At 41.0% G+C, this 19042-nt stretch overlaps 1 protein-coding gene across 9 annotated transcripts; it reads left to right on the forward strand.

Moving 5' to 3' along the window:
* The first annotated feature begins 1841 nt into the window (after positions 1 to 1841).
* On the forward strand, positions 1842 to 18630 carry perm1 (PPARGC1 and ESRR induced regulator, muscle 1). Of its 9 annotated transcripts, none has more exons than XM_034538174.1 (8): positions 1842 to 2016; positions 3522 to 3561; positions 5692 to 8322; positions 11566 to 12079; positions 12441 to 15819; positions 15931 to 16139; positions 17308 to 17424; positions 17741 to 18630. In XM_034538174.1, exons 5-8 carry the CDS (start codon positions 12458 to 12460, stop codon positions 17854 to 17856), a joined length of 3804 nt encoding a protein of 1267 aa, XP_034394065.1. In that variant the 5' UTR covers positions 1842 to 2016; positions 3522 to 3561; positions 5692 to 8322; positions 11566 to 12079; positions 12441 to 12457; the 3' UTR covers positions 17857 to 18630. The 9 variants fall into 9 exon arrangements, 8 of the variants coding, with proteins under 8 accessions (XP_034394065.1, XP_034394059.1, XP_034394060.1 ...); XM_034538168.1 differs by having other exon boundaries at positions 11566 to 11672; positions 11994 to 12079; positions 12441 to 16139; XM_034538169.1 differs by having other exon boundaries at positions 11566 to 11672; positions 11994 to 12079; positions 12444 to 16139.
* The last annotated feature ends 412 nt before the right edge of the window (positions 18631 to 19042 follow it).

Raw genomic sequence — 19042 nt, forward strand, 5'->3', positions numbered from 1 at the left:
CGCCCAGCTGGGACAGAAATATATGCTTATGATCCTTATTCTTTAAAATATAAATACTTTATATTTTAAATTACTGGTCTCAGGACATCTTTCAGAATTTCGGTTGAACTTAACAATACAGACCAAAACTGTTCAAATTTAAAAAAGCAAGGGGTTGTTTTGATTGTAGTGCATTGCTCCAGATGCTGTTGAGATGATAAATATGATCCAGGAAGGCCAGTTGCACATAATAGCATGTTTCCAAAAGTCTTTACTATTTCTCCTGTGTATCAGTCACTTTGTTATGTGTTATGTTTATGTCTGCAAACGTTCAACACCCTATGTGCAACAACAACAACAACAACAACTTTGGTCCAAATGCAACACATAGCATACACAGGTAGGCTACAGGCGAGGCAATAGGTTTCCCTGTTAACATAAGTTTAGATTCAAGTGACAAAGACCTCTAGAGAGCCACAAAGAACACAGCAGGGTGAGGTTGGGGTGGTTGGATGGGACAACAAAACATTGGACTTTGACATGGGAGACTGCTTCCTGTTTCTTACAGTCAACACTTGTTTATTTTAACCCTGAGCACAGAGTGTGTCCTAACCTTAGCCAAGTGGGCATTTTAACCTAAACCATGATCTTTACTTAACACTAAAAACTTAGCTTTTGTTACCATAGAGGTATCAGATCAGAAAACAGTATTCATTTTTCAACTGTGATTTTTAACCATTTTGAAAGGCAGTGACACATGAAATAGTCCTGCTGATAGGGGCATCTTTATATCTCCTATCTCCTATTAGCAGGGAGACCACAACACATCCACACATCCTGTCCGACATCGACTATCAAACACCTCAGGTTATAGTCCGGCAACTATAAAAAACATGTAAATGTCTTAACTGAACTATTACTTTCAGTGTTTGGAGTAACCAAGCTATGAGCTCATACACTAAAAGCTGACAGAGACTGACTCAATCCTTTCAGTGGGACAATATTAAAAAGACCTCACCCCTTTAAATCTCCGTCTCCACATGTCTTATGCTCAGATTGTTGTGGGAACGCTCATAAGCCCATACTGATCATTGTAATATACAATGCCGTTAGTTTCCTCATTGCAAGCAGTTGGGTACCACCGGTCACCACTGTGTTGAAACACTTTTAATCAACCAGAACCTACTGTGAAAGCCCGAGCCCCACCCGGCTCCCCACCTGCCAAAACCGAGCGGTTCACCTCAGCAACCTCAAAGCAACAGCTAGTATTTAGTAATATCGTGTGGCAGTCCAGCAGCTTCTACTATAATGTACCCACTGACAGCACTAACCTCTCACAGCCCTGGTACCCCCTTCTAAGGTTATATTACAACACAGTGGGAGCTCTGAGCGAGTAGATGAGGGGAAGGAGTGATTGTTTGGAAGTTCTCAAGACAAGCTGGCTTTTTCCCAGGCTACAGTGGGGGTAGGCTCTCTCTCCCAGCATGCCATGCTCGGGGCAGTTTGATTAAAATTGTGAAGTACACAGAGTGGCCCAAGTACGTGGTCTTTGTTGGCCCTTTTCGTCCAACTACCCATCATTCCATTCAAAAGTTGCCACACATAAAAACATGCATTTTGACCCTTGAGATCCTTTCTGGGGTTTTCCAGCGTGATTATTCTTAGACAGTGTAGGCGACATTAAAGCAGAACTGTGTTTGTGGGGAAACATTACATCGCGTGGTTGGACTGACGTTACGCTAATTTGTGAAATAAGCCATGATATCGTGACAATTAAGTATTTTGTCTAGGAAAAACACATACAGCTAAGGTTACAGATTGCAGAAGAAATGCAGACCAGAATATTTTGCCTGGGTGCAGAGGCGTCGGCCAGTATAACGACTCTGTAGAAGCCCGCTGTGGTTTAATAATCAAACAAGATTAGGTGAGTGAACCCAGGGAGAGTAATGACATCATCAACAGCGGCACAACCAAAATCTGGCAGGTGTTTATTTCTCCTGGCTCTTCTTCAGCCTTGAAGGAAATCACTGATGTCAGGTGAAGCTTTTTTATTTTTTTACTTCAGTTGGTCATTGATTAGCATTATTTCCTAAAAGTCTTGGGTTTCAACCCTGGTCCTGGCTGGTGTGTACTGATGTAGTGCAATGTATGAAGTGTGTGTGACATAGCATATTTTCTCTTATATCTTCCATATGTGAGTTTGATATGTAATATGATCCAGTGTATAATATGCCATGTAAAGCCTTTTCAACCATGAATGTGACACAAGTTAATCTAGTGCATGTTCTTCTAAACTTTCAGGTTCAAGAAACATTTTAACAACAAAGTTATTCAAATAAAAGACATATTAAAGTAGGAAATATATATAAACAACAAGAAATACAGATTTATATTCACCAAATTTGCACCCATTCCTTCATTTGCTTTAACAAGGACATACAATAACTGAGATTACAGGCAAGTTGTGGAGAAGGACTATAGCTAATTCACTTTTAAGAAGAAATGTCTAATTCGTGGGAGTGTTGTCCAACGGTCGCAGACATTCTCGGCCACGTGAGCCGGCGTCCCACTGAGTATTTACTGTAGTTTAGTGCAGAATTAAGACTACTGTACAATAGGGACTGAAAGCCTTTGTCTTACTGTTGAATACCTAAAATAACTTCCATATAGTTATTTTGGTAGTTTAATGGAAAAAGTCATCCTATGTAAATTACAGCATTTAAATCCAAGCTGTCAAACTCAGCCAATCATTCAAAAACATATCCCTGTAGGTTATTCTGAACAGACATCCATAATGTTCCTCACAAACTGTGTGCACATTAGTGAACTCAGTAGCACCCTGTAATTTTTCTCTGTTTACGATTGAACAAAACAAGAAATTACTATGAAACTAGAGCCAACTAAATACTACTGGAGCAGATAAAAAGGCATGAATTCACATGTTCAGTGCATATGACTCCTGGCCTCATCGCAAGGCGCAACAGATCCAGTGATGTCCAGAATGATTACTCCTCCAGCATTAATGTCAATGTCATCATAATGTTCAGCTTCTCCTCCCCAGTTGTTGATGACATGTATGCGCATGGTGGATATCTTCAAGTCTCAAGTGTCTAGTGACATTAGGCTCTCAAAACATTTTCTGTAATACAAGACAGTACATGTGGCTGGCAAATGCAATTACACTGACTTCCCATATACTTCCAAATGAGATGCCCATCATCTTCCTCAAATGGGATGCCTTGAGAAATATCCCTCAACATATCAATAATTTAAAAAGATTATGAGAATGAGTTCATTATACGTTCTCTGAATGGACTGCTCTTTTTAACTAAATTAGTTAGAGAGTATAAATCGTGTCATTATTTTCATGAAATGTCAGATGTCTGAATGCATACCACTGTTTTAAATTCTACTTATCCAGTTTCACTCAGAGCAATGCTGACTGGTCTGATCTGCTGGCAATTCCTCCACCGAGGGATTGAATTGGGACCTTTCCAATCACAAGCTTCTCTAACCTGAATTTCACTATTGCCTCATGTTAGGAAAATTTTACTCGACACAGAGTGTGAAATCATTAATCAGGTAATTTATTCTTGCAAGAAGGAGCAGAGTTGAATCACATGTTTATATTTCTCATACATCTGCCATTCACGTCTCACACATGCTCACTCATTATTTACTCCATGACATCAGCTGTTTAAATCAATGGGTCTCCTCTATGCAGTAAGTGCAACGAAACGAATGGCTTGATCTATCGTCTAATTAAAAATGTGAAGTCTGTAACACGTAACACAACAAAGTAGCTACTTTATTTATCCGTGTATCTGTTTCGCAGTGGGGTCACCATATTAGGAATAATGCAGGGACGCTCCCAAGTATGAATAAAGGGACGTTTTTCTGTTCTTCACATTCTGCCGACAATGTCCAAATGCAGCATTGGCCTAATATTCTCAACACAGCATTGTGACCATTCAGGCATACAGTCCCGATAGTCTATGTTGATTATTCTGCAGTGTGAAGGACTTACAGCTCTGAGGGGTTTTAGGAGCTGACAGCATTGGTAATGCTGACCTCTGACTGTTTGCTTTTGTTGTGCCTCATTAGGCAGCGGGAACACATCAGCCAATACTACTTATTACCCTTTCTGTTATGGCAACTACCAAGCAAATAAGCTTCGACTTGCCTCTTGTTACCTAAGCTCTCCGTTTGGCCTCTGGCATCATACAAGTGAAGAGTCTCTTTCCTTGGAGAGCTGCCCTCCCCGAGGCCCAGACGAGGACTGGAGCACTTGTCAGGGACCTGCAGTATTGTAACGTGAATGGTGCGGCCTCAATGCAAATTCTTCCACACTCTCAGGCGGCAAAGGCCAGCATTGACTGACTGGTTGTGTTAATTTAGCTGCCTTTCAGTCCTACTTGATCCACAGTCTTCTGGACCTCAATGGAAAAAGAGTAAAAAACATCTGAAGTGTCAGAGCAAGAATGTGCCATTCAGGCTCCAAGCGATGCACCATTAACAAATGTCAGCCCACAAACAACCAGCTGTGGTTAAACAAACCAGGGAGGTAGGCTCTACAGTTTACCTCACTGTTGAGGCTCTGTTGTCAGCCATTGATAACCTTGTACGTTGAGTGGTTTCAGGGTAGAGTCGTTTTAACACGGTGGGTGATCCACATCAACAGGAAGCAAACAAGCTGCAGATTTGGAGGCCGAATACGTGGCTGTTAAACCACAAGGTCGTGGAGTTGCAGCATCTTTACTGTAGAAGGAGGGACTTATGCCCTCTTTCCGTCATTCTACCCAGTGACGAAGCTCAGGCTGATGTTACTCAGGGGGACGGCCCATGCCCTCAGCAGCACAACGCCCACTCTCACCAGCCAGGCTGACTCAGATCCAGAGGGCAGCCAGGAATCAGCACAGTCAAACAGGCATTTGACTCAGATTCACTGTATGTAGACTGCAGGCCTGAGGGTGTGCACTGCAGGGCTGTGCACTCCAGCTGTGATTTACAGGCTAGTTTTGACAAGGTTGCAACCTGTGCACCATGCCTTACCCTTACTGGTGAGGAGACACCCTGAGAAGTGACTTCATGATCATGTTACATCCCAAATCTAAAGATGTCAGTGTTACAAGGGCCGAGGTGCAACTTATTACAATCTCTCTTGATGCTAAACTGACTCCTGAAAAATGACATTAAAATCATTTTAGACCCAAAGAATATAAGATCCCGTCATCGCAGTGTGTTCATCTTTTCAGATGAAACATTAGTTCTAAATGCTAAATGCTCCACAATGTTCACCATCGAGCCTCTAACTGCATCTAGTGTAGTGTTCAGTGGGTTTTTAAAGCTTTTTAGCTGAATACAGCAGCCTGATGTCATGAGAGCTGTGAGAGTAATTATTCAAATGTAAGTATCAAATGTAAAGGTACTCATTGTGCAGAAAGCAAATAGATGCTGTAGCTGGTCAAGGTGAAACTTCTAAACTTAATATTTGCGTGAGTTGTTTAAATCTGCAACAATACATCATATATTGGCTGCTCATACACTTTTGGTTAGATGTCTGTGTTTAACATTAGCTTTTGTTTTGGTTGATTGGTTCACGTTTAAAAAAATCATAGAAGATTGTGTTGATTTGTGAAGATTATCTTGCTGAATAGTATTATAAAACATTTGTTTGCCATAGAGCTTATTTTTTTCTTTCTTTTTGTCCAGGGAACCAGTGTGACGCTAACATCTGGGGTTGGCCTACAAAAATACCACTTCCTTGCAGCGCTCTCTATACTTATGTTATCTTTCACTGCTGCTGTTTGCAGTTCTGTAGAACACAGTGTGTTGATCCACACTGTAAAACATGAAAAGTAATGGACATACGCTTGCAGATACTTTGATTTTATTATCATTTACATCAGTTGCATCTTCTCGACTTCTAGACATATAGCTCTGGAGATGTGTGTCAAGTCTGCTGTCACTTTCAGTAGTTTCAAAAGTCTTGATGGGTCATGCGCCTGGACAGGTCATGTCAGGCCATAGTTGTTGGCAGCCTCAGACAGTGAGCGGTGGTAATAAATGGGAAGTCAAAGGGCTGTACCATGCTATGTAACAGCACAGGAGCCTGAGTGTATCACATGTTATAAGCGGCGGAAGGACAGCTCTGTTTCCCATGCAGCAGCCGCACTCTGCAGAGTTGTGTGGAGGCATGTAGGAGGTGAGTGACAGTGCTACGATGTGATTGGTCTTACCACTTCCTATTGTTCCCCTGTCACTGATAACCCCCAGTGACCCGATCCAAAGGAAGGAAGGCCATCGCTCGGTTTGTGGTGGTGGGCTTGTCAGCTCTTTGTCCTCAGATAACTTATTAACCCACCGAGTCCGCCGAGAGAAGAATGATTTCTCACACAGCTCGCCGTATGGTTAACCCAGGGTAAACAACTTTTCAGGAGTCCGTCTGCGGAGGAGCAGAGACAGAGACCAAGAAGGAAGGAAGGGTATTATGCGGTTTACAAGAAATGTGAGCACAAACCTGCCAGGATGAAACTACTTTGAATTAAAATCAATGGTGGCCACGGACACATAGACAAAGATGCTGAGTAGGAGCCTTGCATTTTGTTTTAGATTTGATGACATTTTTACAAACCCTGTGAAAAAACATTAGGTTTTGCAGGAGCAAAGGAAATCTAAAATAAAATACTGGAGATGATTATAATACATGGAAAGGTTCCGATCGCATAAGAAGAATCTTATGGTCTTTGTTTCTAATGCAAGATGTGGATGTCTTGTCCCATCATGAATCCCAAACAAAAGCTTAATGACAAAAGAAATGATAATGAACACTACTTCACAATCATGAAGAGGTCAGGAGCTGAGGAACACTTGATAAGAACTAATGCATGCAACTTTGATTCAATGCATGTACACAGTCCAATATGTGAATATTGTCACTATAACAATCAAAATATGGTGTTCAAAGCAGATAAAGTGAATAGCAGTCTTCCACTACTCAACCCAGCAGATGAGGCCTGCAGGGATGCATGTGGTCCGGACAGACAGACCACAGACGGACCAGAGTCAGCCCGGGTCACCACGCACCTCGGGCACATGGCTGATGTCACGCGTCTGCTGCCTTAATTATGCTCTGTTCAGCTTCGCTAATGTGTAGGTCTCAGTCGTCTCGCTTTACAATCACTTCAGCTGTCTCACTTCAAGGAAAGAAGTAGGGATAATGAGGGAAATTGTTTTATGTGCTAAGAGTCAAACAGCCTTAAGCCTGGAAATTGAAAGAAGAATTTGACTCGGTATGCGGAGGTCTAAATTTACCCTGACACCAGCTAATGTGGAATGAAGTGGTTGTGTGCATAACGGTGAGGGGGGAGGAAGCAATGGAGATGGAACCAGTAGACTCGAGCATTGGATTTGTCAATGGAGGACTCTGCACACTATGAAATAATATTTTATGCAGCTGTGAGTTTAAATATTTCATATAGCTGTCAGCAAGTGGGCTCAGTTTCTTATTAAAAGCAATATGCAGAGAAAAAAAGATTATTGAACTCCACACAGCATGTTGATTTTCGAGCAATATCTTAATAATTCTAAATAAGTTATTTATTGCACAGACAAATGCAGCCTTATGTTCGCCTGTATACAGTAGTGAAACATACTTGTGCAAGTACTCTGAGTACTTTCTTTTTGGTACTTACCCGACTTAACTCAACTATCTTTCTCCCATTTTATGCTATGTTCTACTTAAATGTAGTACTTTTCCCCTGACAGTTACAGATGACGAGTTACTTTGTAGATGGAAAGTCCTGCACACGGGGGCTCCTGTTGCTGTTTCGACTGTATGTTGGAACCATAATCGAGTAGTAAGCTCACCGAAAATTAATGCAGGTCAAATTGACCAGGGCAGGCGAGTCAAACACGCAGTGTGCACTCCTCCACATACTAAATAAAGAAGTCCAATCAAATAGGTGAAAACACCTGTATGCGCATGTCATGGCTGCTTGGCTTTAAGGAGTAAACGGCGTGTCCACGTTGTTAAAGTCTGCTCCCCTCGACCGGATGCAATGCATCAGGAACGATAACAAACACTGCCGTCAGTGAGTTGCCTACTTTGACTTACTTTACTACATTTTGCTGAATAACTTTCACTTGTAATTGAGTATATAACATTGTGGTGTGACATGTAACTATTTTATTAGGCTACTTTTTTTTTTAATGTCCTCGAAAGACTCCAGAGGATCTGATCGGGTTTGGTTGTCGGTGGTCGCCATCTGGTGGTTGACAGGAAGTACTGCGTGCCTGCGTTGACGTTGTCGTCCCACGGTCAACAAGCACAGTGAAGGCTCAGTAAGTTCAGTTATTTTACTATTTTCAGGCAGTAGCGGCCTTAAACACCTCATTTATGTGTTCCCTTTAATACAATGCGATATGGTGGTAAAACGTGGAACACGAGTCCGTTTCTAATACTCTTTAAACCAGTTGTGTGTCCTCCATTATTGAGGCCTGTGGCTGTGATCAGGTGGTGCAATCTAAATACCGCAGTCGACTTGGTGGAGTTTGACATGACCCCGAAGTAGCTCGAGCACTGATACAGCCGTATTGTCGGTGACATTTGAGTTGAGGACAATAACGTTTTGTTATTGCACATGAATCAAATCTCACTATTGTCTCCCGAGTGCCTTCAGGCGCTGAGACACTTCTCACTGAGGTGAGGATGAACCAGGCCACAGGTGCGACCGTTTCAAATGTGGGACGAGACTAGTTCCTGGTATTGTGAAACAGACGACAAAGACATTTAAGAGTACCTTTTTATCCGATGCGTGTTAGTCAAGTTTATGCAACCAAAGTGTTCCTGGATGAATACTGCGCTTTTAATATATGGGTATATGGACTCATTTTGAACTGATACAGATTTGCTTCAAATTGGGCCTTTAACAGAAGCACAAATGTGTAGGATTTACATTTGAACAGAAGATCAAAAAACAAAGCAAGAGATAAGGAACTTATCCGCATGATAAGCCAAAGGAATCCTAGGCTAATGTGTAATGTATCATTTTGGAAGAAGTCAAGATAAAATGTTGAAATGCAAGGAAATTATTAGTTTGATTTATATTTTGTATAAGAGAAACAACTCTCCTCACTCCTCATTTAGCCCCAGATACTGCACCACATTTCCACTGAAAAAGAGAAATTATGCAAGCTGTGTCAAAAACCAGCTTTCAATCAACTAACTAACCTGGAAAATGAGTGGATATATTTTTAAACATCAAATCATTAGTTCAATTGTTTACACCTTGATGTTATGTAATAGAACGCTTCTTTCCTCTCATTGTATCACATTGTTTTGAACTCTTATTTCCAACTCTTTGCAGTTAAGCCCTTCTGCAAGTAGCCTACATCAACCTGTGTGGCATTTGTAAATGGCGAAACAGGCTGAATGTTTTGTAAACACTCCCAAAGATCAGAAAAAAATACATCTTTGTCTCCCGTTTTCTGTTTTTCTACCCTTTTACTTCTCTATACTTTGCGCCCCTGTTTGACACATAAGATGCCACCAATTTAGGATGCTTAGTAACGGGGCCGTACACAAACTCCCCTCTGTTTAAACGTCATGTCACTGAGCTGGTGCTGAATGTGTCTGTTTACCGGGCTTTGTTTAATTGACGCTGAATTGCCAGGGCCGACATGGTAAACAATTAGGGTGAAATGATGTCGCTTAAGCCACTGTGAGGCAGCCCAAACAGATTCCAATCTTAACTCCAAGAACTGACTCATAAGAACTTAATCCTGTTGATGGAAACAGAATCCCACCCGTGTCAAAGCGGCCCGCTGCCCCAGGTGCAGAAGCCACACAGGCCCTGGCTTGTATCCCTTTATCCCAGCTGATGAATTGAGAGGGCTCTTGGGCACACAGCCCAGGCTGTGGTTTGGCTAATTAGAGGGTCTGTTTTCTCATAAATATCTATAGTGAGGAAAATTAGGCAAATAAAGGCCATAGTTGCAGCCTGTGAAAGTGTGAGACGCAAATTCTGAATGTAGAGTGACGATGTGAAGGAAAATCTGGCTGACGTGTGTCTTTACAAATGCAAGAATAAGGCGAGCCAAATGTCACAATGTTATGTTCTGTGATATAGATTATAACATGCTGCAAAATGGGAATAATCTTCCAAGTTCACCACTTTTCATATGGCTAATTCACAAAACAGAATATGTTGTGAGGTATTTTTTTGTTCTAGATGGGATGCCTTCATTGTTTATCAATACCTATAACTGCAATTAAGACACATTAGGCATCTGTTAAGTACAGTTTTACAGTTGATAATGAGATCAGGACTGATAGGTTATCTTGGTATCTTTTCGGGTCATTGACATTTTGACAGTAGAGGTGGACCCGTAATCACATTGTCTTTGCTAAGTCTTACTGATAGCTGTAAACAAAGGCTCAAGACCTCAGATAAGCCGTCCTCCCTAATGATTTCACATCCGAGCAGAAATAGGCCTTTTACTTTAGCCTGACATCTGTGCCATAATTGCAGCTACCCAAGTGGCTCCCAATGTTCGCCAGAATGTTCATTTGTTCCATTTAAAAGTTGAATTGTGATCAAGTAAATGTAGGCTACATATCAGGAAGAGAAATCGACTGAAGGTTCCACCTATCAAATGCAAAGCAGACACGAAACGAAAAGACCACAAATATAGCAGGACAAAAAGTCAACTTGTTGGGCCACATAGTAAAAAGAAAGCGAAACCATTCATATTAAAAAACGCAACTTGGAGGACTTTTGAGCTTAAAATATTCTCTTCTACATTAGACTTTGGGTTGCTGCCTTCAAATAAGGCATATTTAAAATGGGTTTAGAGGGTCAACAGATAGCTTGGGTTTTAAATCATCCATTAACGCTGTATGGATTAGCAATAATGCATTAATAAGGAAATGTTTGGATTGCCAGGTTGTGAAAAACTTGGCATAGGGGTTGGCATAGCTTCTGTGGTCTTTGTATTCAACTATTCTTTCAATGGGAATACTTCTCAAATGCACCACTTACCTTCTGGAAAAGAGCTGCATCCATTATGATAACTTTTCAAAATTTACAGTCCCAAATATAGTTTCTTATTGTAAGTGGATGACAACTTAGTGACATACCACTATTTACAGTTGAAGACCAGATGGTTTAATTTTAGAAACTAATGAGCCTTAACGACTTTCAAAATCTATAAATATGTTTTTTATTTTTTTAAGTGCTAGTTAAGACATCTCCTCTTTCACAGAGATCCATTTTCAGTGAACTAGAGGATTCAATGTTCGTGTGTTGAACTCTAAAATATGTCGGAAATTGAGATGAGCACATAGAAACATACCCTCTTCAGCAGATGTATTTGAAAACAGTCTTTGAGGGTCAAACTCAAATATCGTTCTGCACACTGAAGCTCAAATATCAAAGTGAAATAGACATTAAAAAGGGGGACTAAGATGTAATTAATTAAAGTGTTTTAGAAAGTAGAAACACTTTTAATTAATTTTCTCTCAAATTAAGTCGATATGATTTGTTTAATGGTTCTTTTGTCTGTATTTCTGTAATTTTGGTTTAGGTGGGTCACGTGATGCAGCTCCAGTCTCATCCCCCAATCGTTCTGGCCTCCTGCTTTGCCTGGAAACATTCAGATCCACTATCGCCCCACGACGTCACAGCAATGAGGTATCAGCTGACTGACTCACACTTCACATGAGCCCCACATCTGCTGAGAGGGCCAGCCCGTGGATTGAATCGGAAGATATATAATTAATAAATCTATATCTGCTAAATCATCTAGATCAGCTATATTACAGCTATATGCATCGACTCAAACAATAGTAACATCTGAAATACTGTGTATCCAGTTCAGCAGTTTGCTCGGGGAAAGTCTATTTAAAGTTCTGAAATGCTATGCCTCTGTTGGAGATGGCTGCTGTAAGAACATTGCGTCTATTACGTGATCAGAAGCGCTCTATATTTATCAAATCACATGGGGCTCACCAGAGGACACACAACATGGTGCTGCTGAGACTCCAGACTTCCTAGACTGTCAACTCCTGTAGACCAGGGTCACAGCTGAAGCAGGACAGGTAGGAAACTTGCATGGATGAACAAGTGCATACAGCATGCAGACAGCTAGAATTACAGAGAAAAGTAGTAGTTTGTGTTGTCATACTTCCAAATACTTAACCAATAACCAATGATAGTTTCAGTTTACTGGCTAGTGTTCAGTGCGGCCTTAAAATTGTATATTATATCGGATAATTTTGCTAGAAATTATATATATTCTGAACATATCTATAATGCCTAAAGAAAACCATGAAACTTTTTGCAGGTTATATTGCAAAGTCAAAATGGAGAACGTTGAATACAGTGTGGAGACCTGTCACCGGGACTGGGAATGCTTCTTTGCAGAGTGCGAAGAGTGTAACCTGCTTCCTCCCTCATTAGCAGGTGTGGATTCGGGGATGAGTGACATTGATGAGACCATTCTTGCTAAGAGGCTTCAGAAAGTCAACCGAACAGCAGGCCATTCAGAGGCTGACCGCCCCATCGATGGCCCCCCGGACTGCGAGGGCTCTCCTGTGGATCGTTACCTCAGCAGACACGCTGTCGGTGGAATGGAGAGCGTGCTCTCCGGCAGCGAGGAGGATATAGACCTGCAGTCTGTCAATATATTCTTTGAAAGACTGAACAATCTTACAGAGGCTGAGCCAAGCCAAGCGAGGGATGGAAAAAACAGAGAGGCAATGCAAGAGGAGGAGCGGTTTAGTGATGGGAAAAAAACATCCCCTTGGCAAAAAAACATCCCCAAGTTAAACTCTCTGTCAGCCAGTGGTGAAACGGCAGTTGGCAAAGAGGCCACTGAGCCTGTTGACACCATCAGCAACATAAACGCAATGAAAAAAGATGCCCTTGGCTCCAAGATTTCCCCTGATCCTGCAGCCACTAACTCTGTGCTCCAGACTAACAAATCAGCAAACCCTGAAACGAGGTTATTCACCAGAGAGGAGGCCTGCACAGAAACCAGAATAAATGACGCAACACAGCGGAATCGGTCTCATGACTCACCGGAGGGCGTTGTCTTCTCAGAAACAGCACCTCACACTGACGGTGGGACAACCGTGGAAACGCGCACACCTCTAAATGATGTTTATCAGGAAGATTTGTTGACGAGTCAGTTCATTTTCACTAAAACATGTCGCACTGATTCATTGATTAATCTCGAAATGGTGACGCATGTTAAAAGGAAAGGAGACCAAAACGCTGATGTTTTACAGTCGGACGCAACACGCACCAACAAAACCGCCAGCCAAGAATCGTCTCCATCTGCCTCTATTAAACGAAAGAGAAGGAAAAAGAGACGGCTTAGTGTTGAGCCAGCCGAGGGTGTGCATGGATATGACAGGCAGGTTTTAGTCAAGCAGAGTGATTCAGAGGAAGAACAGCATGCATGGAGAGGAGGAACAGGTCTGTGTCTATCTCAGGATATGAATTTATCTCATTTAAACAAACCACAAAACAAATGTATTTCATCTTTAACCAGTTATTCAGCCGCCAGCAATCTCCCAGTGAATATATCTGTTAAGGAGATCAAACTAGATTATCTTGCTCACTACAATACACACCAATATTTACAAGAGAGCATAGTAAGGAAGGGAATGCGTAAAGCATTAGACCTGGCTGAAAATAATGCAACTAACGATGGGTCAGTAAACCCCCTGAGTCAAACTGATGGCAGAGCAATGTCAGCACCAAACGACAGCGGTAATGTGGCAACCAATTTGCAGATGAGCAGCAGATTACATACAGTTACAATTGACGGTTTAACTGGTAAATCATGCCTGTCCACAGAAACGGCACACTGTGGAAGAAAGGACACTCATGCAGGGAGTCTCCAGAAGTCTGACAAAATTAATCATTCTATCAATTGTTGTGACGATGAACAAAATCCACAGTCTTGCAGAGCAGAGGTCAAATCAATAAGTATTGTATCAAGCGCCGAGTCAACTGATCTCGCAGTGAAAATCAGCCAAAAGGACAAACTGTCTGCTGCTAAGTCGGTCCTGGCTGTGGAGGCGGGAAACGCTGGCAGAGACAAGCACATACTGTGTCAAAGAGAAGCTGAGCCCCAACAACAGTTGGGAATTGACTGTCGAGACACAGACGGAAATAGATCTGCTCTGAAAAGGACTCTGTTTCCTCTGTCTGCAAGCAGTTCTGATGACTCAAAACCCAAGGAATTCAAACCTAGAGCCTGTCCCTTCTTTGAGATTTCCAGTCAAGTAGGCTGTGCTAAATCGACATCAGATGCCAGCAGTGCATTGCCTGATGAACACTTTCTGGCTCAAAGTCCTACCACTTTTGATATAGATACTACAGCACAGCCAACGGAACATCCTAACACATTATCCAAACGTTATGTTTTGTCAGAGAAATGCACAACAGCTGAGGGAGCTGAATTGGCAGCATCACAAAGAATGGCTTTTCAAAGTGGGAATCCCCTTCTATCTGGTGGCATCACAGTTAAACGTCAGAGAGAAGCCAAACCGTCCATGTCTGAAGACTTGCCAACAAGTCCACCAGATATTACCCCTGTATCTTCCTGCTGCACTCTGGACACAGAATCTGTCATGTCAATCTCAAATGGAAATATCACAGACATGTCAGGAAGTTCTTGTTTATCTGTCAATCAAAATGGCCATGGACATCAAGAAGAAGCATCATCACTAATGTTGGAAAAACACCAGGAAGGAGATGGCACATCTGACTACAAAAGCCAGTCTGTATCAAATGACACAACAGATTTCAAATGTGATGTAGGGGTCAAAGCCGAAGGCATCATCACAGCATTTAAAGCAGAATGTGAACCTCTGAAGGCACCAGATTCAAAGCATTCAGTGTTCGCTATGTCGTCTTTTTGGACAGAGATGGAGAAGCTGACAATAAATGATATTCTGAGTTTAGGAATGATGAGCAAAGCCGCTTCATCCAGCTCCCTCCCACCTTTACAGGAAAGTGAGAAGATCAGCATGTTTGCTCTGACGGATTCAAGCTTTTTTACTCAACTGGATGAGTCCAAGCCTGAACAAACCAATGAAGACACAGCGAGCGATTCTCACTGTATCGAAACAAGTTCAGGTTCTGTTCTAACAGCCAATTCTTCCTCTTCAAGCGGTGTCATGTGGGAGAGTCTAGGGGCTGATATTTACCCTGAGAATATGATGTTGACATCTGTTGGGGACATTTCTCAACCAGCTCCCTGTGAAGGTGCTCAAGCGTGCCTCAGAAATATTTCTAAGAATGTAACCGTGTATAATCTACACGCCCTGGGATCTGGGTCTATGAGATGCACAAGGAAAGTCCAAACTTTACAAACCTTAGACGAGGGAGGATTACAAAACGTAGAGTATTTCACTGATGGACACATGCCTAAGCAAGAAAAAGACACAGACTCTTTAGCTTCATTATCAACAGACAGCTACAGAATATCTTTCTTGGATATATTTCGTTATCTCTTCAGTGGAAAGCAATCAGTTCCCAGCCAATCGGCCACAGATAACATTACCAGCTGCTACACTGAGGGAAATTCTGTCCCTGAAACTTATGACCATTTCTTCTCAGAGTTTGATACAGAGAGCTTCTTCTACCCTCTCATCCCTGCAGACGATCAAACCAAAGTTCCTGTCTTTTCCTATTCTCGCTCGGCGAACAGAAGTCTACAGTTTCCTGAGGCTTACGATCACTTCTTGGCATCCTCTTCTTCTGACGAGTCTTCTGTGGAGTCTGATGATGAAGATGGTGGCGGTCCTGTGAGGGTGGTGAACAGGTTTAACCATGCATCAAGCACATCTCAGATTTCCACAGACATATATGAGAATTTCTTCACAGATAGCGACCTCAGACAGAATTTCTTTTGGAAAACCACACTCTCCTTCAGGAATATTAGTTTAACTGGATCTACAGCCCAGAAGCAGACTCTCTCAAACCCTCAATCTCGTCTACCTGTGAGGCAAAGCGGCAGATCCTTTGGAAGGACAGTTCCTCCTCTAAATGCTCCGGGGAATCGAGACGGGATGTTTCCTGATCCCCTTTTGTGCCAGCAGCCTTTCCGAAACGAGGACTCGCAGACGGCTGTTTCCAATCCAAGTGAGTCCAGTTTCACACAATGAACACAATGAGGTGTCATTAAAGATCAGAATTAAGTTTTAACAATAATGTTACAGTCATTGAAATAAGGCCTGTCAAATATTTTCATACTGCATCAAAGTATAACTATTTACCACAAATTATTTATTATTTATATTTTAGAAGTGAAGTTGATTGTTATCATGGAAGCACACATCTTAGATCAGTTTTACTTTTTCGGCATAAAAAAATAGTGAATAGTGTTTAACAAAATCTATGTTGAGTTGGATGATTCTCAGAACAAAATAAAGACTAGTCTATCACTGAACCAGTCTAGCAGTATCTTTGTGAAACATGGAGGAATGTCGGTCTCACAAAGCTGACACAGATGGCTCTTACTCTTTAGTTGTATGTACATATATATATATATATATATATATATATATATACCTTAACCTTTTTAAAATCCAAACCTGTACATATGTCACTGCTGGATTTAAACAATCGTGCGTATTAATCGTAAACTATTCAACCTCTCAGTTAAGCTCTTTGTGTTTTCCTCACACATGGACAGTTGTAATGTAGGATTTGTCATCCACTCAGTCAGCTGTTACAGTTCGGGCATCATCCGTCGGGACGGACTCTCTAAGCTCAGCTGTCAGAGGACACTGGCTGGACGACGGGCACGCGGCGGTGAACACCTCGGGGAGAGGCTGTACGTGATAACTTGACTTCACTCAATGAGTGTCCTCTCTAAGCTCCCACTAGACTGCTCTAGTTTGTTTGGCTGTGAAGGAAAATTAAAATGCGTTTAATATATTTTGTAAATCCCTCCTCTTAAACGTTCCCTGTGCTGTAATTCAAACTTAATTACCTGACAAGCTGCTAATATATCACCTGATGTTCAGCAGTATCCAGTTAGGATTATCTTCAAGGCCACCAAGTCATTATTTTAAATATCAGTAGCATCAAGCAGCCTTATACGTTTGCATAACAGTAATCTGTGCAGGGGCTGGGAATTGATCAGGTCACAGTGACTGAACAGGAAGCACCAACATAATAATGTGTACTTGTCCTCAGCTGTTGGTGTTAGTGCCAATTCCAAAACCCTTGATCTCTCACTGGACCTCTCCGTGGATGGTTATTGTCATTTTATGTTTTCTATGATACTCTGTCACTTTCTTTGAAGGGTTGGATGCCTCCCTTCTGCCTCTCAGACAGTCTGACATGTGTCTGGTTTGTATTGCATTTGCTTCGTGGGTACTGAAGACTGCAAATCCACAAGTTGGAGACACCTGGAAGGCTGGTATGTGTATGCAGTATTAATGTACTAATGTAGATTTACTCTTATTAGAGTTGTTTTTTTAACAACTGAAATTAAGCATTTTGTTTAATATGTCACCGTTTCTAACATTTTACATTTTATTTAGAATTTCATATTGAAATCAGTTTATTTTCTGCTTTTTAAGGACTCATTTTGATATTCTAAAAATGTGTCTGCCATTAAATATTGAGGTAAAATTAACAAAGCTCTGAGATAAAATCAACCTCAAGAAAAAGTGGACTTTGTGAATGGATGAATGTTGCGTGATGACTCACTTTTAATATCAATTCTCATACAGTTCTGCTGGCGAATGTAAGTGCTCTGTCAGCCATCCTATACCTGCGTGAAAACGTCAAGACGGAGTCTGCAGCCAGTGAGAAGAACATGAATTACACCACCCCGTCTGATTCCTGATGTCTCTAATTATGTCACACTTAAAGGGAAACTTTCTTCCTTGAACACCTTATACAAGCCAGTGCAAGACCTCAGTCCGTCATGGAATTTGTGACGATATGCTGCTACATGTTTGCTTTATGTATTTGCACTCTAATTGCTTTATGGATCTTGAGTTTAATTGATCTTTCCATTGAGTGAACATGGAAAAGGATTTCATTTCATAGGAGTTGTTTTAGTTTGTGATTCTAGATTAATTTGACACCTTGATCTTTAACTTTTGAAAGCATCCTCATGAAATATGAAACGACCAAGAAAACACCCTGACAAAAAAGTTTATAATAATTTGAGGGATTGTATTTTGTGCCAGTATCAGTTTTATATTTTATGAAGGGCATTTTGTTCCTCATAGATGATTATCTAGATGAGTGTTATGTCGTGTAGATGTTCTGTGAGATGTTTCAGTTTAACTATAGTGATATTTGCGGTCTAGTTTTTCCAAAAGCACTCAGACCTGAATGTGAAGCGTTTAACCACTAGAGGGCAGCATAAGAGCGACAGTTATTGCCAAAACTTTTCAGTAAAACTAGTAGTTCAAGGTATGAATTAACATTATGAGTGGCAATAATGTCCTCTTCAAGAATAATACACATTTCTCTCCAGCAGATGGCAATGTTTAGCCATAAAATGATGTGTGGATTGGGTTTTGATACAATTTTGTGATACAAAGTTGATACAAACAGCGTTTGTTTCAACTTGGTTATGCATTTTATAAATTTCACTGAAACACTGACACACTTGCATGAGTTTTTGCAGAATACAGCTGCAGCTGCAGAGCTTCACATTCAGATGATGAATCTATAAGTTCATCACATTGTTTGCAAATTGATGACATTTTTTATATCGTCACCCCAGGCGAAAAAAAAGTATACTAAGTATATTTAATCTTAGCATACTTAAGTACTTGAAGCCCTACTTATCATAAGTAAAAAAGTTAAAGTGTGTTATTTTGGAACAACTTATTTTGTACTTAATATATTTAAGTAGTATTTAAGTACTATTTGAAGTATATTTTAATATATTTTTTGTGCTAAATTGGGACTACTTAAAGTATACTTAGTACACTGTGTGTATGTGCTAATATGCATAATTTATATTTTTATTGTATTTTAAGTATATTTGAAATATATTTTGAGTATATTACAAA

The sequence above is a fragment of the Cyclopterus lumpus genome, chromosome 7, assembly GCF_009769545.1.
Source record: "Cyclopterus lumpus isolate fCycLum1 chromosome 7, fCycLum1.pri, whole genome shotgun sequence".
NCBI lineage: Eukaryota > Metazoa > Chordata > Actinopteri > Perciformes > Cyclopteridae > Cyclopterus > Cyclopterus lumpus.